We start from the raw sequence: 24930 nt of genomic DNA, 5'->3' as shown, positions 1-24930 counted from the left end.
ATGAAATTTACCATTTTTATCCGGTCAATCACAAACGATGTAAAAATGAAAATGTATCAGCTAGAATTCTGACCCTCAAAGACCAGTTAGTCCACTCCATGAAATTTCCTGAATCAGATGCACTTGTGTGAGGTTGTTAGCTGCATAAAGAAACATGTCCACCCCATACAACCGGTAAGACTCAAACTTGTAACATGGTCAAGACCAAAGAGGTGTCCAAACACACCAGAGATAAAATTGTACAACTCCACGCGGCTGGAAAGGGCTACGGAGAAATTGCCAAGCAGCTCGGTGAAAAAAGGTCCACCGTTGGAGCAATCATGAGAAAATGGAAGACGCTAAACATGGCGGTCAATCTCAATCGGAGTGGAGCCCCGTGCAAGAGATAACCTCGTGGGGTCTCAGTGATCCTTAGAAAGGTGAGGAAACACCCCAGGACTACACGACACGACTTGGTCAATGACCTGAAAAGAGCTGGGAGCACCGTTTCCAAGGTGACTGTTGACATCATGGTTTGAAATCATGCATGGCCCGGAAGGTTCCCCTGCTTAAACCAGCACATGTCAAGGCCCGTCTTAAGTTTGCCAGTGACCATTCGGATGATACAGAGGAGTCATGGGAGAAGGTTTTGTTGTCAGATGAGACCAAAATGGAACTTTTGGGTCATAATTCCACTAACCGTGTTTGGAGGATGAACACCATCCCTACTGTGAAGCATGGGAGTGGTAGCATCATGCTTTGGGGGTGTTTCTCTGCACACGGGACAGGACGACTGCATTGTATTCAGGAGAGGATGACCGCGATGACATGTATTGTGAGATTTTGGAGAACAACCTCGTTCCCTCAGTCAGAGCATTGAAGATGGGTCGTGGCTGGGTCTTTCAACGTGACAATGACCTGAAGCAAACAGCCAGGAAAACCAAGGACTGGCTACTGTACCAAATATTAACATTGGTTTTCTCATATGTTCAAATACTTATTTGCAGCTGTATCACACAAATAAATCGCTAAAAAAAAAAAAATCATACATTGTGATTTCTGGATTATTCTTTGTAGATGATCTCTCTCACAGTGGACATGCACCTAGGATGAAAATCTCAGACCCCTCCATAATTTCCAAGTGGGAGAACTCGCAATATAGCTGTGTGTTCAAATACTTATTTTCTTCAGTGTTTCTCAAAGCTCTGCCAGTCGCCAGGTAATACTGCGACATAAAAACAGTGGTGCGTTATGCTGAGGAGGTGATAAGCAAAGCCTTGAAAGCCACCCCGTACCGTAAATCCCATTCAAAACGTAATGTTTCTCCATAAAATTTTACAAGTGCAACGTCCTGTCGCTTCCAGATAAGACGCTACTTCAAGTTCACGTGTGGGCTTCGAGAGGTTTCGCACCTCCAGCTTCACGCTCTCTGTCAATATATAACAGAGCTCGGCTATATAGCCCATCAGTTCCATCGGAGGGGGCATAGCATCGCGCGACCGGTGGATCATGAAGCTCGCAGTCCCCAACCCGGGCCTGGATGACAGGATCGCGTCCCACCAGCAGCTGGACAAGCTGGAGCAGGACCAGGCCGGAGACCGGCCCAAATGGGAGAACAAGGCGCAGTACATGCTGACCTGCGTGGGCTTCTGCGTGGGCCTGGGAAACGTCTGGCGTTTCCCATATTTGTGCCAGAGTCATGGAGGAGGTGGGTCAGGACTTCTTGGGGTTTCGCCCTATACTCAATTTATGATTATGTTATTTTGGACGGACTAAAGTGGAAATAAAAAGTCTTACACTGTTAAAATTATTTTTTTCTTTTTTTTTTTTTGGAGGGGGGGGTTGATCTAAGTAATGAGAGCAAGATAAAACCTGACTCGTTCCACCTTTATTGTGAAATTATAAACAATACAGATGACTTGAAAAATAGCATTAAAGGGCAGGCAGGAATTTCTGGCAAGTACCGGCTGTGTCCAATGTGGCGTTCGTCTCAAACGCATATTCTTTACATATTGGAGTTGTCGGGGAGGCTGGCGAGGGGCTTTTATTTATTTAATCTTTGATGGAAAAAATAAGAGTGGCTAAATTTGGCAAAAAGTTGATTTGAAACACTTCCAAAGAAGAGATACTGAGTAGTACCGTTAGGGTACATGCAATGGGATGAGAATTATACAAGTTTGTTATGCATTTGTTTATATTTGCTAAATATAATATATGGTACTAATGTCGCAGCGATGAATGTGTATGTCCTGTATTCCTATATTTTTGGATTGGAATGTTTTTGTCGGAAAAGTGTGGCGTGCTCTCTCCGGGTCGGGGATGAGATCCTGCCTGAAGTGGAGGAGTTCAAGTGTCTCGGGGTCTTGTTCACGAGTGAGGGAAGAATGGAGCAGGAGATCGACAGACGGATCGGTGCAGCGTCTGCAGCGATGCGGACTTTGTATCGGTCCGTGTTGTGGTGAAGAGGGAGCTAAGTCGAAAAGCGAAGCTCTCAATTTACCAGTCAATCTCAATTCTTACTCTCACTTATGGGCATGAGCTGTGGGTTGTGACCGAAAGAACAAGATCCCGGTTACGATGGGCCGAAATGAGTTTCCCCCGCTGGGTGTCCAGGCTCTTCCTTGGAGAACGGGTGAGAAGCTCGGTCATCCGAGCGGGGCTCAGTGTCGAGCCGCTGCTCCTCCGGATTGAGAGGAGTCAGATGAGGTGGTTGGGGGATCTGATCCGGTTGCGTCCCTGGTGAGGTGTTCCGGGCACGTCCCTCCGGAAAGAGGCCCCGGGGACGACCCAGGACACGCCGGAGAGACCACGTCTCTCGGCTGGCTTGGGAACGCCTCGGGATCACTCCGGAAGAGCTGGAAGAAGTGGCTGGGGAAAGGGAAGTCTGAGTATCCCTCGCTGAAGCTACTTCACCCGCAATCCAACCCAGAGAAGCGGTAGAAAATGGATGGATGGAATGTTTTCGAAATATTCTCACGTTCTTTTTGAGGCACGTGCATTTTTACCAATTAGGTAATTGTGGTAAAACTTCAGCTTCTGATTTTTTCCCCCGATTTCAGTAGTTCAATTCAGGAGTGAAAGTCATAAAGAGATTTGATGCATATGCAGATTAAATGCATCAGAAAATGCTTTTGTGACAGCCAATTCCTGCATTAATTAAATACCGCAAAGGTTGTGTGAATGTTTCTTGTAACATTCCAGCTTCTTGAGATTTCATTTTTCACATTTTTTTCCATTTACATTCATGCTAATCATCATATTATTTTGTTTAATCGCGACAGATTTGACTTTGTGTGAATTGAACTACGGAAACTATTTTTTAATTAATTTATTGAGCTGCACTTTAATTTTTTTTCAAGCCTACTTTTAAACGGGCAATCATGAACATTTTTACACCTGTTAGGCATTTGCTATATACCATTGTCTTTATTATAAAGTACACAAAGAAGCAACATCCTGTTGTTCCTTCCCTTTTACATAACTATATTGCACTGAATTTCCCGCTAATTGTGACCTTTACACCAAACTTCCCCATTTATGACAATAACAATGAAACGGTAAAATTACTCAAACTGCCACGTGAGAGAGAAAAAAAAAAGAAACAATAGTGTAGAATCATTGGTGCGTTATTGACGTGGGTATTTTACAGAAATTTTTTTTTTTTTTTTCCAAGAGATGATAAAGCTGCTGATCCAGCAATTACTTCCATCCTCGGTGTACTGTATGATAAGACTTTTTTTTTTTACCTTTTTTTTTCCACCTGAGAGAAAAAAAAATAAATGAAACAATAGTATAGAATCATTGGTGCGTTATTGACGTGGGTATTTTTTTTTCCCAAGAGATGATAAAGCTGCTGATCCAGCAATTACTTCCATCTTCGTTGTACTGTATGATAAGATCGGTTGGTTTTTTTTTTTTTTAGTACTCTGTACAAGGCTGGCATCCTTGTAAAAGCGCACGTGCGCTCTCCTGCCTTGCACAACAGGCTGCATCAGCTTTTCTCTTTCTTTTATGTTTGCACGAGTCCCATTCCATATCACCGTGCACGTATATGACAGGATGTAAACGAAGATAACGGACCTGTTGGTTCCGCGCAGGGGCCTTTATGATCCCCTTTCTCCTACTGCTGGTTCTGGAGGGAATCCCTCTCCTGCACCTGGAGTTTGCCATCGGTCAGCGCTTGAGGGCAGGCAGCCTGGGAGTGTGGTCCTCCATCCATCCTTACTTGAGCGGGATCGGTGAGCGACGTTGCGAGGTCGTCGGCGGAGCGTCGGCGATGAAGCAATGAAAACGTGTACTTGTACGCGCAGGTATCGCCTCCATGTGTGTATCTCTGACCATCAGCCTGTACTACAACACCATCATTGCGTGGATCCTTTGGTACTTCTTCAACTCCTTTCAAGACCCTTTGCCTTGGAGTCAGTGTCCAATGAATGAAAACTTAACAGGTACTGTGCACGCTTTCGCTGAAACTGAATGAATATCGGAAGAAAGGAAGTAACCCCCCCCTCCCAAAAAAAAAAAAAATGGATCGCAATTGCAGGCCTGGTTTCCGAGTGTGCTAGGAGCTCCCCGGTGGACTACTTTTGGTACAGGGAGACTCTGAACACGACGACGAGCATCGTGGATGACGGCGGCATCCAATGGTGGACGTTGTTATGTCACATATGCGCCTGGTCGGTGCTTTACGTCTGCATCGTGCGCGGGATCGAGACCACCGGCAAGGTACTGCCCGCCAAAAGGCGACAAATAATGAACTCGGGACTTTATTTGGTTTGTTTGCATACAAATAGTTGAGTGCCTGCCCACCCATCAAGTGTGACATTAACTTTCTTTCGGCACAGCATGTCATCTCAGATGAACGCTCATATTTGTTTGGCGCAGTTTTTACGCCGGATGCCCTTCCTGACGCGACCCCTCTTGGGGAGTTTGTTTCGAGCCATATTTAGATGATATGCGGATCACTTCTAAGTAACAACAGACTGATGAGGAACCCGGTGAAATATTCAAAATGACAGGCCTATAATGGAAAGGTTTCCAATGACGTCACCACAGTCCTTAGATCGATCGGATAAATTAACGATAGAAAAAAAAAAATCACTCTGTGAGGCCCTGTAGCTCAGTGGTTAGAGCACTGGTTTGATAAACCAGGGGTTGTGGGTTCGTATCCCACTGGGGCCTCCACTCCCTGAGAAGGGTTGCGTCAGGAAGGGCATCCGGCGTAAAAATTGTGCCAAACATATGTGCGTTCATCTGAGATGACACGCTGTGGCGACCCCGAAAGGGACAAGCCGAAAGAAACTTACTTACTTACTCTTCACCTATCGCCTGTGTTCTCTAACCTCTATGACACACAAGATGTCGGAATTGGAAACCTATCCATTGTTCGATTTCCTAACTTTTTTACAAGTCTTGTGTATGTAGCGTACTCAGACCGGTGGCCTGTGGGTCGAGGTCAAGTGTGACATTAAACAGTTCATTGTTTTGAATCTGCCTGTTTCGGAAAAATGTGAAACAATTTGAATTATGGGGAAATTGCGTCATTACAATTTGTCCCTGACCTGGCGGTGGTTCTTGTGTTCATCCCCCCACATTGACAAGTGGATGAAGTGCTGCCTCAGTGAGTGAAAATGCCTTTATTGCCCTTGAGGATACTAAATCCCACTCCTCCCCCCAAAAAAACAAAACTCTGTGCTCTACTTTCACAAGTAGAAGCCACTTGCCGAGTTACAGCACCTTCGCTTAACCCCCGGTCGTCATGGTATCAAAATCCATATTCATTATTGGCCCAGGGCGTAAACAGAACCTTCTGAATTACCATAATGCCTAGCCTACAGAGGGCACCTGGTTACAAGCCTCGCCAAGTACATTTGTAAAGGAAATACCATTTGATACATACATACGCCGCAGCTGTGTAAAAGCCGCAAGTGCCCACATTGAGACACGAGATATTTACAGAGAAAGACGGTACACAGAAAGAGTCTAACGCTAGCGCCGCGCTAAAGCTGGCATTAACGCTAGCACTAACAGGGCTGGATAAAATAAAAAAAAACTTACCAGTAATTATCACTGAAACACGGCAGAAACACAGCAGCACATCAACACGCTAGCACAGCGCTAACAGGTCCGGTAAAAGTCACTTGCTCGGCACATATATTCCACCAGTCTCGTTCTTAACTTTTTCTGCTCGAGTGCCCCCTTGCAGCGGTTAGAAAAAAAATGCACAAATTAGCCGCATCACCCCATAAAACGCAGGGTTGAAAGGCGTGTGAAAAAATCGCGGCTTGTAGGCCGGAAATCACGGTAGTTCACAAATGTCAGTGTTGCCATTCTCGTGTTTAAAAAAAATAATTGTTTCTTTCTTTCTTTTTTCTTCTTTTGAGGCTGTATACGTGACTTCAACGCTGCCGTACGTGGTGCTGACCATCTTTCTGGTCAGAGGACTGACGCTGAAGGGATCTTTGAGTGGGCTCAAGTTTCTTTTCACACCTGATGTAAGTTTGAAAACAAGACGAAACCAGTCAAAAAAAAAAAAAAAAAAATCCTGGTTCATAAATCATAAAGCCCAACATGTAGTGCTAAACAATACTGTATCATATTGTGAGATGTTTCTAGTATTATACTCCCAAGTACTGTTATGAGGTATCCAAATGATTCCTGTTCAGTTTTGAAGACTTTCTTTTATTTTGTGTCAGCTCGCAGAGCTGGCTAAGCCTTCAACTTGGATGAACGCCGGCGCTCAGGTCTTCTACTCCTTCTCTCTGGCGTTCGGAGGCCTCATCTCCTTCTCCAGCTACAACTCAGTCCAGTGAGTCTCCCGTTTCAGGTCTTTAAAAGCAGGCGCAGAGCTCACTTCTCGCGCGTGTACATGCTTTCAGTAACAACTGCGAACAGGACGCAGTGATCGTCTCGATCATCAACGGCATCACGTCTGTGTTCGCCGCTACGGTCATCTACACCGTCATCGGCTTCAGGGCGACCCAGAGATTCGACACCTGCATCGACGGGTGCTTGTTATTCATCACATTCAGACTTCGAGCAATTCGGACATTCTTTCTGCCGCTTGTGAAACATCTCCGGTTATCATTTCAGGAACATCCTGACTCTCCTAAATACATTCGACCTTCCGGAGGGATACATCACGGACGGCAACTACACTGAGGCTTTACAGCATCTCAACGCAACACATCCGGATGTTTTTCAAGGGTTGAATCTTGGTACTTGCGACCTGAACAAGTTTCTCAGTGAGGTAACCAAGCGTTCTCTAAGAGACTTGAAGCGGAAGGTCTTAAGTCCAACATGCCCGAGGCAGTATTGCGACGGAAATGCTTAAAAGGGACATTCCGGTGGTTTGGATTAATAATGTATCCAATAGCTCACGTCATATGTACTGCATCTTGAAAATGTGATGTTATTCCTCTCTCATTTAATGGTGTTTCGACTTGATTTTTATGGGCAATTACGAATTTTCATGGGCGCCGCCATTTTGCCCATGTCTGCGGCTGTGATGTAATAGGTGTCCAAACGAAGGCTCGATTATGATGGGACACAATTATGGCCAGCGCCGACTTCTCGAATTTATCCTCATCTGATGAAGAAATAGCAGTATCGGTTGATCGGGAAGACGGAGGAATACTTCCGTACAGGTTTGAACCTGTGGCTGTAAATAATTTTGAATATTGGGATTGTTCTTCGGATGGGAAAGACGCAGTGTCTGACGAGCGAGCTCTTGCGGCGCTCCGCTAACAACCTCCGGCGGCGTGCGACCGCCCATGAGCGAGCTCCGGTGATGGGCCGTGAGTGAGCTCAGGGGGCGGGGCCACAATCGAGCTCTGTTGGCGGGCCGCAAGCTAGCACCGGGGGCCTTTGTTCGTCCGAAGAACCACCCGAAAATTCAACATTATTTACAGGCACAGGTCCAAATCTGTATGGAAATATTCCTCCGTCTTCCCGATCAACCGATACTGCCATTTCTTCATCAGATGAGGATAAATCCGAGAAACCAGCGCTGGCCATAATTGTGTCCACAATTGCCGATAAAGATCTTCTCAAAACACCATTAAATGAGAGAGGATTAACATCACATTTTCAAGATACAGTACATATGACGTGACCTATTGGATACATTGTTACTCCAAACCACCGGAATTCCCCTTTAAGAAATACTCCAAAGGGTTTTTGTGTGCCTTCGAAGTTCCGCTGTGTTTAAAGATTGCGGCCCGACTGAGTTCCCGGGGGTTCCTTTCAGGGGGTTGAAGGAACCGGTCTGGCGTTCATCGTGTTCACAGAGTCCATTACCAAGATGCCCTTCTCGCCGCTGTGGTCGGTCCTCTTCTTCGTCATGCTCTTCAGCCTGGGCCTGTCGTCCATGTTTGGGAACATCGAAGGGGTTGTGGTGCCTCTGCAAGACCTCAAGCTTTTTCCCAAGAATTGGCCCAAAGAGGCCGTCACCGGTAGCTCAGCAAACTCGTTTTCCCCGGTGGCCTGATGGAGTTTTGTTGATGTGTCTGATTTCCCTCGTTCAGGTGTGACGTGCGGGCTCTGCTGTCTGGTGGGCTTGATCTTTGTCCAAGGCTCAGGGAACTACTGGCTTTCGTTATTCGACACCTACGGAGGGTCAATCCCACTGCTGGTCGTCGGATTCTGTGAGATGATCTCGGTGGTTTACATTTACGGAATAGACAGGTGATTCAAGTACTCTCGTTTGTTAACGCGCTTCCACTTTTTAAAATAACATTTGTGTTTAAGTTTGACAGGTTGACTGAAAAAAAAAAGTCAACATTTTGGATCAAATCAAGCAGAATTCTTGTCAAATTTAGCTCAGTGACGACACTACAATTTAGCAATCATTCAAAAGATTAAGATAGACGTTGTTCTGTCCACACAAAAAAATAAATTGTAAAAATTACACTTTTTCACTGCTCACATGGCAACGAGGTACATATTGTCACCCCCCCCAAAAAAAGATATATATATATATATATATATATATATTTATATATACACACACACACACAGGATACAAAGTTAGGCCTGAGCATCAGGTAATATGTAATCATTTGTAAAAATCCGCTTTTTCACTGCTCACATGGCAATAAGCTACATATAAATAATAAATTTTATATATATATATATATATATATATATATATACACACAACACACACACACAGGATATATATAATTTTAAAAGTTGGGCCTGAGCATCAGATCATTTTTTTTAAATAAATAAATAAAATTGTCATGGCACCCCACAAAATTGTTTTTGTCGCGATTATATCAGTACCACCCCTTTTTTTTTAAAAACAAAAACTTCTACACAATTCTTATTGTATTGTACAGCAAAATTTTTTTACATGGTCTTAAAAAAAGGCAGAAATTCTTTTGAATATAAATAGTTCTGATTTTTTGAAAATATCTGTGAACTCACACTTTTTATCTATTTGTTTAATCTTATTGTACAGTTACATTTTTTTATACGGTGTAAAAAAGGCTGAAACTCTTTTTGAATATAAATAGTTCTGATTTTTAGAAAATATCTGTAAACTCACACTTTTTATCTATTTGTGTAATCTATAATCTGGGCTTCTTGGGATCCTTGTTATAGTTTTTTTTTTTTTTCCCAATTTTTTGAATATGTTTCAATAATGAGCAACTACATTCATCACGATAGCGATTATGGCATCGTGTGTTTGTCGTCTCAGATTCAACGAAGACATCGAGTTCATGATCGGACACAAACCCAACATCTTCTGGCAGGCGACGTGGCGATTCATCAGTCCGCTCATCATGATCTTCATCTTAATCTTTTACTTTGTCACCAAGATTTCAGAAAAGATCGTTTACAAAGGGTGGGATCCCGAATATGTACGTTCCTCGACGTTCCCACAGAGGTTTTACAATTATGGCTCGTCTGCAACTCACTTCGAATATGCGCCGTTTTCAGGAGAAATTCCCAACTCTGGAGGAGAAGTCGTATCCACCGTGGATCTACGCGATCATCTTCATCCTGGCCGGCATCCCCACCATCGCCATACCTTTCATTGCACTGTTTAAATGTTTCAGGGCAAAGAAGACGGACAAGTCAAAGCTTCGCATTCAAATGAACGAAAAACTCAGCCGAAATCAATTTTCAAACACTGCATTGCCTCCGACGTTATGACTCAATCTTTCAATGTGTATATTGTACGACCAAAATACACTTCAGGGTGTAGTCCGCCTTTTGCCCGAAGTTGCCTGGGCTGGGCTCCGGCACTCCCGCGACCCTTGTGTGGATGAGGGGCTTGGAAAATGGATGGATGGATAAAAAATGCTGTGGCGCTTTATGCTGCTGTAGCTACGCGGCCAGCAGGGGTCAGTATGGAATATTTTTAAAAAGATGTAAAGTATTGAGGCATGTCAATTACTGCTGTTTATTTTGTCTTATTTTTTTTTACAGTAATTATTTGAATCCTTAATTTTGTAAATTGTTTTTATTGGTGTACTTTGTACTAAAAATGTTAAGTCTGAGATGCTTTTTATGTATATTGTGTAGGGAAAAAAAAAACAGAATAAACATTTGTGCATGTGTTTTTGTGGTTCTGTGTTCACATTGTTGGAGTGACTAAAACCATAATAATAATTTGTCATAACTTAATGAAAGAAATGGAGAAAAATGACCCTCAAAGTACAAATGCAATGTTACAAGTACTCGGCATCCTCCCTGAAAAAGGAATGCAAAGCATAATTAAATCTCATGCAATTGTGTTTATTATTGTTATTTATAAAGTCGGTGGAGCAATTGGTTAGAGCGTTGGCCTCACAGTTCTGAGAACCGGATTACAACCCCCCCCCCTTCCCCCCCGGGTTTTTCTCCCCTTTCCTCCCACATCCCAAAAACACGCAACATTAAATTTAAATTGCCCCTAGGTGTGATCGTGAGCGCAATTGGTTATCCGTTTCTACGTGCCATGCGATTGGCTGTCATCCAGTTCAGGGTGTACGCCGCCTCCTTGCCCGAAGACAGCTGGGATTGGCTCTGGCACTCCCGTGACCCTAGTGAGGATAAGTGGCTCAGAACATGGATGGATGGATCTATAAAGTCTTGAGTCAGGTTTTACTGGGACTGGATCATCAAAGACCGAGCAGCCTGCAGAGATAGGACGCTTACCGCTACTGTATTTCATCTTGCGGTACACATAAACGATCTAGCTGAATAATAAATGAACAGAAAGGCAAAGCTCCTCATTAAAAAAAAAAAAAAAATCAAGACATTAATATATAATATTTCTCTAAGTGGGGGGTGGGGTGTGGGGTATTTTTTGTCCACTGTAAGTATTAAGTAATTAACTCTTACATTTTTTGTTCCATAGAGATTCATTTGTTTGGACAATGTGGCTGGTGAAATCCGGGCCATTTTTTCCTCTCCATTAAAGTTTTCTCACAGTCTATCTAGTAATGAAGCTTCACTGTCTGGCCTACCTCAGAGTCAGTATCAGCATGGAGGGGGGGTGGGGGTTGGTTGGGGGTTTTGAATGGCGACATCTTTTGTATCAAATTGTGCAAATGAGTCCATTATTAACACACGAGCAAATAATGCTATCGGTACGCTGGTAAGAATGCATTAATATGTCAGTCAATTAAAATCTTTACAGTGGGAAACATCAATAGACTTTTGGCGAATGATGTCACATTTGCCTGTCAACAGGTGTGACAGTAGAGTACTGTACATACAGTAGTATGTGCCTGTGTGCGCATCCACATGCACACGTACTCGGTGAACATGCACGTGTGTCCTTTTCGAGTCAGAGCAGTCCTTTTTTTTTTTTTTTTTTTTTTTGTGGAGCGGGCGGACGGTGACATTGTCCTCCCCCCGCTGTCACGTGCCGTGGAATATGCTGGCTGCCTTTGTTGTCCCGCCGCCTGTTCTGCTTTTCTGGCACTTTCATACAATGGTGCACCTGGAGCACCGGGGACGCTATTAAACCTTTCAGACGACTACAGATTGAATTCCAGCTCTGGGGAAAGATGAGCATCCCAATGTAGGCTACATGGCGCAACGTACACGGTCAAGAAACAGAAGTCAGGATCGAGTGTAACACCGGAAACAAGGTGACCCACCTCACTGATGTTTTTAGACCTCAAGACTGCATTTAGTTTGACAGCACCGACGTCTTCTTTTGTTTGTCCGAGTCCTACTGGAAAATAACTTGGTTTTTTTTTTTTTTAATTCTTCGAAATATGACGCACAAACACAAGATAGAAGCAGGATATGTAGAATACGACCAGATGTTACCAAAAATGTGTTCACGTTTATTGACTTACTTCTCCTCCGGGCCGATGTACGACAAGTTTGCCGTCTTCCGCAGGCGATGTCCCGGCGAGCCGAGTCCTCCCAATTCGGTGGCGTTGTGGTCGAGTTCGAGCCTGATGACATCACAAATGCCAGAGCCAAGAAAGCCACGAGCATACCAGGTGAGCTCATCTTTGAAGAGAGATGGAATATACTGGGTAGACTCAAATACATTGTATATTAAGTACCCGCCGTTCCATTTTCACGCATTCCTGATCAAGATTCAGCGCTTATCTACCTCAAGGGTCCCAAGTTCCTCATCTATGTCAGTGGAGCGTTGTCAATGTGGGTAAGAATCATCTCCTGCAAACACACACACGCAAATAGGTTATTTTTTCCCCTTTGTTTTAAAATCTAAAGGGGCAAAGCCTTGCAGTCTGTTGCCTCCAAATTGTGACATGCACAGTCTCACGCTGTCTATTTAGTGTAAATAAAATGTACTTACTTATTCATAAAGACAGAGACAAGCAACAGTAAGGAACAATTGCTCTCTTGTGCGAAAGTACTGCCAAGTCGTAGAAAGTACTGTAGTATTTCCTCAAGCAATGCCAAAGGCGTTACTGATGTAACTGCTGAGATTGGTCCCATTTCACTATCATCATTTTATCATTATATTCACAATATATGCCAGGTCAAATTTAAAAGTTACACAATATTAAATTAAGATGAAAGTTAAAAATGCAGAAAAATCGCAAGACAATAGACGGGTTAGACCAGGGGGTGTCAAGCTCAGTTTTGTCGCGGGCCGGATCCTTGTTACGATTTCCCACAGAGGGCTGTTATGACTGTGAATCCATGAAAATCTTTCGCCTCATGATATTTACAGATGAAATTTATTCACTAGTTTTAAAGAAATGAAGCGTAATGGGGTTTTCGTCTATTGTTCATGTTTGGTAACGCAAAACTTTATCATTTATGATATGACAATTTGAAATTTTGTTACAGATTATCACAAAAATCACGGAAGTTGATATCCATGATCTGCCTTCGCGGGCCACATAAAATCACACGGTGGGTCGGATCTGGCCCCCGGGCATAGAATTTGACACCTGTGGGTTGGACAGACTGGGTAGAATGACTCCAAAATTGTGTTTTCTCAGAAAAATAAAAATGGACAAACTTAACACCGTGGCAAATGATCGTTAAAAGATGTTGATAGCACATAATGATGCATCATTAGTAATATGGGCAGGGAACTTCTTAATATCAGCGTGGCAGCCAGCAAGTCATCAGAAACATCTTTCATTTCTTCAGTAGGTACTGTTATTATTTAGCAATTACATGTAATGTGTGTATTCAAAATTTGTGCAAGCATTCATGTTAGCTCTAATGCTAGTGCTAACATAACATAACATAACGTGTCCCAATTTTAGAAACTACGATAAAATGTGAGAAAGGATTACACAGTTGTCTCACTGAACTAGAGCCGAGGATATTAATATTTTCAGCAAGGATTCCCTCCTCGTCTCGCTTTAATTGACTGACGTTTCGACCGCTCACAAACGCATAATGACGCCCGTTTATGCTGTGTTCATCAGGGCGACCGAATGTGGCACTTTGCCATCTCCGTGTTCCTGATCGAGCTGTACGGACGTAACTTGCTGCTGACTGCCGTCTTCGGCCTGGTGGTGGCCGGCTCGGTGCTCCTGCTCGGCGCTTTGATCGGAGACTGGGTCGACCGCAATCCCAGGAATAAAGGTAACGCGCCAGCAATTTCATACCCACCTGAAAATTTTTAGCACGCATTACAGCGCGGCAGCCGAGCGGGGCGATAAATCCAGGCATCTCAATCTTGGGGCTGGACGGTGCGCCGGTTTTGCCCTCCCGCCACGGAGTAAATTGCATTTCCCTCCAGGCATCTCAAGTGTAAATCACTTTCTGATTTGATTTTGACACTCAGAATCGGGGAAGTGCTCGGCTCGCAGCCAGTGACATCTGGGTTAGGTTAGGGTTCAGAAATGAAAATCTCATCCGCACCCTGAGTCTTTTTTGTTGTTGTTGTTGTCTTATTTCAGTTGCACATGCGTCTCTTTTCATCCAGAACATCTCAGTGACAATTTGCAGCATTGTGCTTATGTTGGTCTTCTCATATAAGCAAAGGATTGAGCAGATCTGGGACGGCTGGCTTACCGTGAGTACACCCGACATGTTGACGGCGCACCCGTTCCCGTGTATGCAATAATTGGATAATAATGGCTGTGATTATTGCTGCTGCTGCTGCTGCTGTTTGCGGTGCGGGCTTGTGGCTGGAAAGAGTCTCTGTTCCATAATAACATGTTGCGTCGCAAAACTTACACAAGGTGGTTTGTTATACGGTGGTGATCGTGCTGGCAGATGTGGCAAACCTCGCAAGCACCGCGCTGACCATTGCCATCCAGCGGGACTGGATCATAGTCATCACCGGCTACAACCGCGGCCACCTAGCCGGTAAGAGGACTCGGTGACAGGGTCATGGCGGGCAGGCGAGCGAGCGCGCAAAACGCGTTAACCTCAGCCTCTCCGATCCCGACCGAAGGAATGAACGCCACCATGAGGCGGATTGATCAGGTGACGAACATCCTGGCCCCGCTCGCGGTGGGGCAGGTCATGACCCTGGCCTCCAACGTGGTCGGGTGCGGCTTCATCCTGGGATGGAACCTCGTGTCGCTCATTGTGGAGTTCTTCTTCTTGTCGCGGGTGTACCGCATCGTCCCCGCTCTTTCCGTCAAACCGCCGACGGCGGTGGAGCAGGCCACTCTCCAAGGGGTGGACAGGAGAGGATCGCAAGGTACGACGGTGGGATTTCATTTCTGGAACAGCAGGTTGTCCACGTGACCACGATGTGTCCTGCGGGACAGCCCGCAAAAGCAACAAATTCCTGGAACTTCCAGGATTCTAGCTAGAACCTGTGCCAGAATTTCAAATGGTCATATGTGGTAATAATGTTGAGTAGCGCCGTAAATATTGTTATCATATGTCATCAGGCGAAGGTGAAGTAGTTCAGCGGACGGCAGAAGACACCGGCGACGCCAGGCTTCACCTAAACGAAATCACCCGTCTCCCGCTTTGCTTCCGGAGGTTTCGCCGGCTGGTGAGCACCTGCAAGGACGGATGGAGGTCGTACTACCAGCAGCCGGTGTTCCTGGCCGGATTGGGCCTGGCGTTCCTCTACACCACCGTACTGGGCTTCGACTGCATCACCACCGGCTACGCCTACACTCAGGGCATAAGCGGCTCCCTCCTCAGTTTGCTGATGGGCGTGTCGGCCATCGCGGGACTCTTCGGCACCGTCATGTTCACGAGACTGAGGAAGACGTACGGTCTGATCAACACCGGCGTCATCTCCAGCTGCCTCCACCTGGGCTGCTTGCTCCTGTGCGTGTGCTCCGTGTTCGCCCCCGGGAGCCCCATGGATCTCAGCTTGCTTCTTCCTTACTTTACCTCAAACTCCTCCTCCGAGCTCGGAGGGATGGCGAGCCAGAGACAGAAGCACACGTCTCCGCTGAGGGGAAGCAGCAATCAACCGCTTCTACCCGACCGCTCCTCCATCCACTGGACCAACAACACTGTGCTTTTTGACAACGTGCCATCCGGCGGCGCGCCCGAGTCCTACATCTCCATTATCCTGTTGTTCATGGGGGTCATCACGGCACGCGTCGGTGAGCGGACGCGCTTCAAACAACGCTCGTTTACACAGTTACATCCACTCATCCTGAGCACGTTGTTTTCCCACCAGATAAATGTCACAATCGATACCGAATTTGTCTGACAAACCTTCTGCTTAAATGAAACAGCACTGAAAAGCAACACCGTAAGGCAGCTGCGGTATGAGGAAAAATTGCCAGAAGGGTTCTAAAAAAACAAAACAGTTCTGGGGATGTGAATATTGTTACTATAGCATCCATTTTATATGAACTGACCACAGTAGCCCTTGCCTTCCACGAGAGTGTTTAGCCCAAAAAAAACAATTTGCGATATTAGGCTGCAACCACGAGAGGTGCCGTTCAGTCAGTCTCGTCGTCTTTGGGAAGCTGAAATACACCCACACAACTCCGCCCAAGAAATATTGCAGTATTGATACAACACTGGAATCAAAACACCATTTTACAGCATACTTTGCAGCAATATTCCCCAGTCTCATTTTCAAGTAATGTTTCTTATGAATCAAATATAACCCCGAGTAATGGACAGGTTTCCAATTACGCCGTCTTGTGTGTCATAGAGGTCAGAGAACACGGGGGATAGGTCAAGCGTGAAGTTTTTCTTCTAGAGTTAATTTATTCGATTGGTCTTAGGGTGGCGGTGACGTCATCGGAAACCTATCCGTTATGTTTTTTTTGTTTTTTTTTTGGTATATTTATCAAAAAGCCGGAAAGCCCAAGTCTTTGGGTTGGAGCGTCAGGAACAGAAATAGTTTCGATCTTGGAATGTAGCCAATATTATAATAATAATAATATTTGCCTTCCATTTCTATCCATATAAAAGCAAAATATGCTTTTCCCGCGTGTAAACAATGTCATATTGCAGTACACACTGGCCAGCCGCTTGACAAACTGCACAAAATGATATTTTATAAATAGTTTGGCTTTACAGCGGTCAAAATGCTCTTTTTTTTTTTTTGTGATGCTGTCCAAGAGGTAATCATTTACCAACATATTTGCAGTTGCGGTTGCAGTGTTTTAAAACTGAATTGCATCATAACGAGAGCTGTTCAGAATAGTTTCCACTCTTGTATAATTGAGGTATTCAAAATAGCTCTCAAGTTATGATGCAGTACTGTATGTAGCGGAGGTTTATACCACAGCAAACTGCAATAAGAAAGCAATTGTGACCAATTCTGACAAAACTGCACATGATTTGTAAAGAGTGAACTATTGAAACAGTTTTGGATAATATTGTGCAAGTGTTCAGAGCAATTTCTAGTCCTGTTAGGACTACAAAGGAATTATTTATATACATATTTTTTAATCCTGTGTTGCAGGTTTGTGGTCCTTTGACCTGACAGTGACCCAGCTGTTGCAAGAGAACATCTGTGAGTCCGAGCGAGGTGTCGTAAACGGGGTGCAGAGCTCAATGAACTACCTGATGGACCTGCTCCACTTCATAATGGTCATCTCTGCTCCACAGCCGCAGCATTTTGGCATCCTAGTTCTCATTTCTGTGCTCTTCATCACCACCGGACACACTATGTACTTCCTGTACGCGCACAAAGCCAAGAGAAAACGCCGCCTGAACACCTAAAACGGGATGGGTGAGGGACGGGGCCCACGAACGCAAAGCGCGAAGATGTTTACCGGCACCGAGTCCGCTCTGACGGCGTGAAACCAACGTCTTCCCCTCCTGTTCCGCGAATTTGCCATTCCTTTCACCACACAACAGCCGGAGTCTGTCTCACCTCAGCTGCTTCCTCCCCGCGAGGCCTGCGTGTGATAAAGCAGCGAACCGGAACTCGGGTGCCGTTGAATGGGAGCAGCACTGGATCATGAATACGAACGGCCGCAATGAAACCTCCCGGGGAGACGTCCTAGTGGAATTTACAACGGCGGTCCCCCGGAAACCGCAAAGGATCACAGCAAGACTTTCAATGAACCTTTCAAATCTTTCTTTACGGAAGTGGATGCATGGTGTCATTTTTTTTTTTTTTTTTAAGCTGCAAGCACAAAAGAACCAGCGCTGTGAGGAAATTACGGATGCATAGAAACGAAAGACCTACGGTACAATATACGGACGTTGCTGATCCACCCACTTGGAAACGTTCCAGGATTCCACTAAAGGAAAATAAAGGGAAATACACAGGATCATATAAAAAAATAAAAATGGGGGGGAAAAAGGCAGCTCCCTTTAAAATGGACAAGACATTTTCTTCACCTAATTCATTTTCATGTGCATGCATCAAACAAATACAGCGTACATTAATAACCAGTCATCGGCGCTATGGAACATAAACCCTTTCCTCCTCCTTTGCCTTGTGTGTGTAAAATATCCAACATAGTGTGAGTAAATATTTTTCAAAATGTTTGAACCCAGCACGACCTCACCTCGACAAAGACCAAGTACACATTCACTTGGGGATTACAGTATTTTATGCTACTCTGTTCTCATATTGCCTCCACGTACTGTACAGAACATCTCACAACCGGCATCACCTCTGCAATATATTTGTATCATTTTTTTTCCCGTGACCTCTTCCAATATAGCGTGTTGTCGCTGTTTATTTTAGACTGATAATAAATAATAAAGAGTCATTAAAACGGCAGTTTGTCCTGACATGCATGACGTGACGTCACCATTTTCACGGAGCGCCATATTGCCAGTCAAACAGAGCTGAAAAAAAAGTATTCATAATGCCAAGTTGGCTCATTTGAGAACAATGCGTAGTTAAAAAAAAGAAAATAAACTGTCTGTCGCAGCAGAGAGGTTAACGTGTGGCCGGGATCGCTTCCATGTATATCCCATGGAGACAACTCCGTCCTCTTTTTATTTTTCAATCATAGTTAATGAATGCGAGTTTGTGTAAAAACCAGGGGTCATTTATTTAAATATTGGTATTTGTATCGAATACTAGCTGAAAAGATGGTTAACGTGTGGCCGAACACGCTTCCGCGTTCACGAGCCGTCAAAACTGTCGCTATGTGGGATTTCTTCCTGATGAGAACAGATCCAGCAATAAAGTATTCGTATGCGTCCAGACTTTTCTACGGTTTCAAACTTTTCGGGGTAAATCTCGACGACTTACTCACCAGATCCAAGGGCATATCCAGTTGTCCAAGACAAGCGGAAGCGGATTGACAGTCCAATTTCTTATCGGCGAAAACACTGACTGCCTCCATGCCGAGTTTATCTAATTTTTACACGTACCGCCGTTTATTCTCACCTTCTAAATGTCTGACGGTATCGGACAAGACTCTGGGCGTCGTGCTACAAGACATAATTCCGCGTCGTCTCCAACCGACTTAGCATTGAGCAATGCTTAGGTTGACCGGGGCGATATGGCGACGTAAACAAAAGTCACGTGATTTGATGACGTAGGTGCACGAGCTCAATAAGGAAAACAGGAGTTGTGTTTTTTCCGTTATTTTCTTCTTCCGCTCTCTCCTCACTGTTGTAATGTCTCATTTATCTCAGTTGATGTGATAAAGACAAACAGTAGTCATCAGCTAAATAAGGAAGGTCCAACTGATGCTCAGTGCTCTAATTTCAATGACAATTATATTTTGTACTATCCATCCATCCGTTTTCTGAGCCTCAACTGGGGGTGGGAGTGCTGGAGCCTATCCCTGGTTTATTCAGGTAAAAGGTAGGGTGGTCCCTAAATTGGTTGCCAGCCAATCGCAGGCGGACTATAAACCACGACTTTCAGCCCTGCGGCTTATGCAACGATGCGGTTAATTTATGGATTTTTTTTTCTAACGGCTGCCAGGTGCGCACGAGCAGAAAAGGTAAGAGTGAGACAGGTGGAATACATGTGTCGAGGAAGACGTAAGTTTAATGTAACTTCGCGCTTTGTGCATGAATAAAATTAGCATGAAGAGACGCTCATCATGGAAAGTGCAAATGACGCAGCTTTCAAGTTAAAAGCAATCGAGCTGGCCGAGAAAGAAGGAAGCAGAGCTGCTGCGCGTCAACTTGGCAGAAATGAATCGATGATAAGAAGCTGGAAACGGCAGCGGCTAGAACTGGAGCAATGTAAAAAGATGGAAAAAGCTTTCGGAGGTAATAAAAGCAGGTTGCTGCTGCTGTGTTACTGCCGCGTCACAGTCACTTTTACGTTTTTTTTCGTTTTTTTTTTATTACCCAGCCCTGTTACTGCTGTGTTATTACCGTATTGCTGCTGTGAATTTCTCATGTTTCAATGTGAGGACATGCGGCTCGTAGACAGGTGCGGCTTATGTATGTACAAAATGTTCTTTCCTTTAAAAATGTACTGGGTGAGCCTTATGATCAGGTGCGGTTTATAGTCCAGAAATTACGGTAGAACCAAACGACAGGTCGCGCTCACAATACACCTCGGGGCAATTTAGAATGTCCAATGAATGTTGCATGGTTTTGGGATGTGGGAGGAAACCGGAGTGCCCGAAGAAAACCCACACAGGCACGAGGCGGACATACAAACGGCACACAGCAGAGCCGGGATTTGAATCCCGGTCCTCAGAACTGTGTGACTGATTTTATAACCAGTCGTCCACCGTGCCACCTCTTTTGTACTAATACAGCAAAACATTTCAAGAGGGACATAATTTGTTGCTTACGCTCATTGCAAAACGGGGTTTCTGGAAGTGAATTCATATTTTTCCTCATGATTCAGTTGCACAATGTTTGTATTAATTGTATTCCAATTTAAACTCCTTTAAAATAGTATTTCATTAGCTATTGTATCGTTCAATGAAATAAAACTAAGATGGCCTAAAACAACTCACCCTGTCAGACACGAATTGTGGAGAAACATCTCCCCTCATGGAATTGCATTGTCTTTGGTGCAATTTGTAGAGTTTTTCATGATATCATATTTACTGTAAATGCGCAGAAGGTCCTCAGATTCAGTCATAACGTGGCACGACAAATAGCCTGTAAAGAACATTTGCGCAGTAGGAAAACGTCAACATGTTGCAAATGCACACTAGATTACCGCCATAGTTGTTTTTAATCTGACTGGTTTATATTTATGGCATTGACATTTTCACTACTTATAATTCTGACTTTAATGCAGTGTTGGTGCTGGTTAGCGATACGCATATCCTGACAATTTTGGGTAATGTCGCCACCACGGGAGTGGAACTGCAAGCAGCCCCCGAGCAGCTGGAAAATTTACAATGCGGCAGTAAATTCCATTTCCTATTCTGTGATTACGCTCAATTTTCCTCATTTCTCTTTCTATGGGGGCAACACAAGAAAACATAGAAACATGCTTCTTTGAAATCTCTATTTCCAAATTTCGTTTTGTGCGATTTCTGAAAAGTCCTTCGTTTCGGCTGTTCTTAACCCATTCGTGGGCAGCGTCCCATTTTTGGGACATCATGATTTTCACGCATTATATCCTTCAGTATATCAAAATATTGCAGTGTTTTAATCTGAAGCCATAATTTGGTATCAGGAGAGGACATCTCATTGGTCAAAGATAGCATTTTTGGGACGAGATTATAAATGAGTAAAGTTATCATATAACGTAACCAGAAACAAAAATTTCCTTGATCGTGGCCTGTTAGGAGACTTTTATCTCAGTAAGGCAAAAAATTGCCACCCTGCCCATAAGTGGGTTAATAACAATATTAATACAGTTAATACTGAGCTGCAATCATTTTCAAGCAGTTGGGCTCACGTGAGAAATAAGATATTACAGGGGGTGATATATGGCTCATATATATTGCGATGTAAAAGATTCCACTACTTGGTTATCAGTGGGAAAGAAAAGCAAGTGGTAAAAATGAGGTTTCATCACTTCCTCCAGGCTTACGGCATCCCCGATGCTTTTCATCCTACTCGCTGATTAACGTGCACACGCTAACAAGTCTGACTTTAGGCATCCTCACTTTGAAATCCATTTCATTGCGAAACTGGGTCAGTGGTAGCACACTGAAGCTGCACTTGCCTCACAAAGCAACCAGAAAAGGAGCACATAGCAGGCGGCGGCACCAGGCTGTTTGGAGATCTTCAAGGCCGAGCGCATCGTACGTCTCCTTGAGGCACCGACGGGAGGAAGGAAGGAGCTTACAATTTGGAATTCCAACATTTTCAGAAAATATGATTCTAAAGTCAAAGCGTCAACCCCCGTCGTGCGCAACGTCAAACAAGGAAATAGCGTCAGACTTCACCTCAGTGAGCGTCCGGAACGGGGGTCAAATTTAGTTTCATCACGGGCAACATAATTTTGCCTTTATGGCGGAAAGTTATAACACTGAAACTGCATAAATGTATAATTGACAGGGGACGCTGGAACAATATGTAACTTTTTTTTTAAGTGAATGGTTGGGTTTACGTTTGTTCCTGTCAGGGAAAACCAACTCTAAACAAACTGCTTCTATTTCGTGATTTAATGAGATTTAAAATGAAGCATTAAAAAAAAAAAAAAAAAAAAGGTTTTTTTGCACCCCATGTTGTGCAGTGGAAAATTATCATTATTATTTAAAGTCATAAGTCTTGCATCTTGTCTTGTTGTCATAACAGGCATCACCTTCGTGTTCCAATACCAAGAAAATTTGAAACCTAAAAAATTATTAAGCAAATATATAAATCATTGCACGTAGTTTTTGGAACATTTGTTGTAAGGTTCTTTAAGGTGGTATCATTTTTCTTCTTTTTTTGACTACTTATTACTTATTTTTATTATTGTTATTGTTTTCACTTAAAGGGTAATTTCTTTGCTCACTTACGGGTATGAACTTGGTTGAGGACGACCGACTAGCTCAGATAATTCGCGATTCTGTCATCTATAAAGGTATTATTAGCCCACTGTTAATGAATGTAATTTAATTGAATTTTTTTTCTTCCTTTCTTTCTCTGTTCGTATATAAAAGTCTGGAAAAAATGAATTATAAAATGAAACATTAACAGCTTGAATCTTTTCCTTCTGGGAAAGTTTGCGCTCACATAAGAAAATAACAAACGCAGAGAAGTGCAACATTAACAGTTTAAACTGTGAATTTTTACGCTTTGAAAGCGCTAATATTGTAATGACATTCTGATTGCTTTTGTTCCATCTGAAGAACCCGGGAGAGAGCGGTTGATTAGCCGCCGCAGGAAGTTGCTTTTGCGCCGCTTCAATGTTTTTTTTTTTTTTTTTTGGACTGCTCTGATGCTTCCATGGCGACATTTCAGTTAAGCTTGATGTTCTTCCAAAAGAATAACACTCGACGTGATCTCTGTGAAGCAGAACCACAGCTGCACTGTCTTTGTTTACAGGCGTGAGGCTGAAGCGCAAGGCAGTTCAACTTGTTGTCCAATACCTGATGTTAATTTCATTTGATTTTTTTCAATATTCTATGAGGGAACCCGAATAATCACCTGATTATATTTCACAATTGGCCCCGCTTTACTTATTAACTTTCAATCCATCCATCGATATTCTTTGCCGCTTATCCTCACGGCGGTGGCGGGGAATACTGGAGCCTATCCCAGGCTATCAACAGGCAGGAGGCGGGGCAGACCCTGAACTGGTCGCCAGCTAATCGCAGGCTACATGGAGACAAACAGCTGCACTCACAATTTAGACAATTTAGAACCAAACGACAGGTCGCACTCACGATCACACCTCGGGGCAATTTACAGCGTCCAATTAATGTTGCATGTTTTGGGGACGTGGGAGGAAACCGGAGTGCCTGGAGGAAACCCACACAGGGACGGGGAGAACATGCAAACTCCACACAGGCCGGTCCGGGATTGAGCCCCGGACCTTAGAACTGTGAGGCCAACGCTTTACCAGCGGACCCACCGTGCCATTAACTTTCTATGGCTAGTTTGAAAAGCTGTGAAGTGCCAACACGATGACGAGTGCCGACGATACGAAAAGAAGAACGCGGGATGACGGAATCTGGACTGGGATGTGAGTTGGGTTTTGTATTTATGTGACAAGAACAAAAACTACGACAAGAAACACATCACAAACTTAATCTGCTCTTCATTTTCCATCTTTTTTTTAGCCCCCTTCGGTTCGCCGAGCGCCCTAACAGATGCACTGATCCGGCCGAGGCCCAAGTTCTCCTCTTTAAACCCCGCCTCACTCCCGCAGCACGGAAAGGGAAATCGCACCAGGACACGGACACCAGAAGGTGCAGGTCCAGAGCCAAGAAAATCATCAAAGACGTTGACCAGCCCGACAGGAGACCGTTTCAGCGGGTCTCCTCTGACTGGTGCCTCGGCTCCAGCGGGGCCATGACAGAGAAGCCGCCAAGAACTTCTTTCCTCAAGCAGTCAGAATTCTCTAATTACACCAGTGCACATAACACGCGCATTAGAAAACACAGCGTAGACCCGTCACACCTCTCACCAGAATCTTCTTTTCCTTTCAGCTTGTCCCGTTAGCACCTCATCTCAAATGAACGCATATTTGTTTGGCACAGTTTTTAACGCCGGATGCAGCACCTGGCATTCCCAGGCGGTCTCCCATCCAAGTACTAACCAGGGCCAAACCCGCTTAGCTTCCGAGGTCTGACGAGGTCGGGCGTTCTCAAGGTAGCATGGCCGTAAGATACACTTGTCACCAGAATGAATACATAAAATAGCTCCCTCACGTTTACACTGTTTAAAAATTGATCTCTTACTGGGCGTCGGTCCAATTCCCATTCTTTTGCTATGTGATGTATCCTGTGAATTTATGAAGGAAGTACAATACGAGTGTTTTACACATGGGACAGTCTGTGCAAGATGGAAGTTGTAAAGCAGGGGTGCCCAGACTTTTTTACCCCAAGATCTACTTTTCAAGCAGCCTTCCTCTTGCGAGCTACCGGCGGGGGGAGGGCGAATGACAATGCTCCGAAACTGTTTTAAGGTTAATGTTATGTTGCCTCCTATATTTAAAATACAGAATTAGCTTTTTGTGCACTATATTGTCTGTGCTTTCATCCTGGATCAGGCTGCGCCAAGGTGGAATTTTCAAATGACACACCATCTCATCCTGCACTTTCTACTTTGGCTTCAGACCAGACTCGT

The 24930-nt window shown here is 44.2% G+C and overlaps 2 protein-coding genes, 1 long non-coding RNA gene and 1 pseudogene across 5 annotated transcripts; 2 read left to right on the top strand and 2 right to left on the bottom strand.

Moving 5' to 3' along the window:
* The first annotated feature begins 1478 nt into the window (after positions 1–1478).
* On the top strand, positions 1479–10774 carry slc6a19b (solute carrier family 6 member 19b). Its single transcript, XM_061819013.1, has 12 exons — positions 1479–1687; positions 4077–4217; positions 4290–4427; positions 4523–4704; positions 6363–6473; positions 6675–6787; positions 6858–6986; positions 7072–7228; positions 8228–8432; positions 8505–8664; positions 9683–9845; positions 9925–10774. The coding sequence occupies exons 1-12, from the start codon at positions 1489–1491 to the stop codon at positions 10138–10140; spliced, it is 1914 nt and encodes a 637-aa protein (XP_061674997.1). The 5' UTR covers positions 1479–1488; the 3' UTR covers positions 10141–10774.
* On the bottom strand, positions 6363–19261 carry LOC133500401 (uncharacterized). 3 transcript variants are annotated; one of them, XR_009794878.1, is made up of 8 exons: positions 19029–19261; positions 17583–18056; positions 17371–17484; positions 12548–12612; positions 12282–12441; positions 12078–12154; positions 9903–10026; positions 6363–6468 (listed from the first exon to the last, which is right to left on the bottom strand). It is a non-coding gene; the product is annotated as an uncharacterized LOC133500401 (long non-coding RNA). The 3 variants fall into 3 exon arrangements; XR_009794876.1 differs by lacking the exon at positions 12078–12154; XR_009794877.1 differs by lacking the exons at positions 6363–6468; positions 12078–12154 and having other exon boundaries at positions 9860–10026.
* Positions 12329–17529, top strand: si:ch211-254p10.2 (solute carrier family 40 member 1). The gene is given in 8 exon segments (XM_061819014.1): positions 12329–12431; positions 12531–12598; positions 13848–14007; positions 14325–14440; positions 14610–14736; positions 14825–15054; positions 15239–15947; positions 17270–17529. Coding segments are annotated over 8 exon segments (1773 nt in total).
* A 5090-nt stretch (positions 19262–24351) lies between the features above and the next one.
* Positions 24352–24470, bottom strand: LOC133501582 (5S ribosomal RNA; annotated as a pseudogene).
* Between the last annotated feature and the right edge of the window lie 460 nt (positions 24471–24930).

The sequence above is a fragment of the Syngnathoides biaculeatus genome, chromosome 5, assembly GCF_019802595.1.
Source record: "Syngnathoides biaculeatus isolate LvHL_M chromosome 5, ASM1980259v1, whole genome shotgun sequence".
Lineage (NCBI taxonomy): Eukaryota > Metazoa > Chordata > Actinopteri > Syngnathiformes > Syngnathidae > Syngnathoides > Syngnathoides biaculeatus.
The sequence above is the reverse complement of the archived record's forward strand: the minus strand, read 5'-3'. Positions and strand labels throughout refer to the sequence as shown.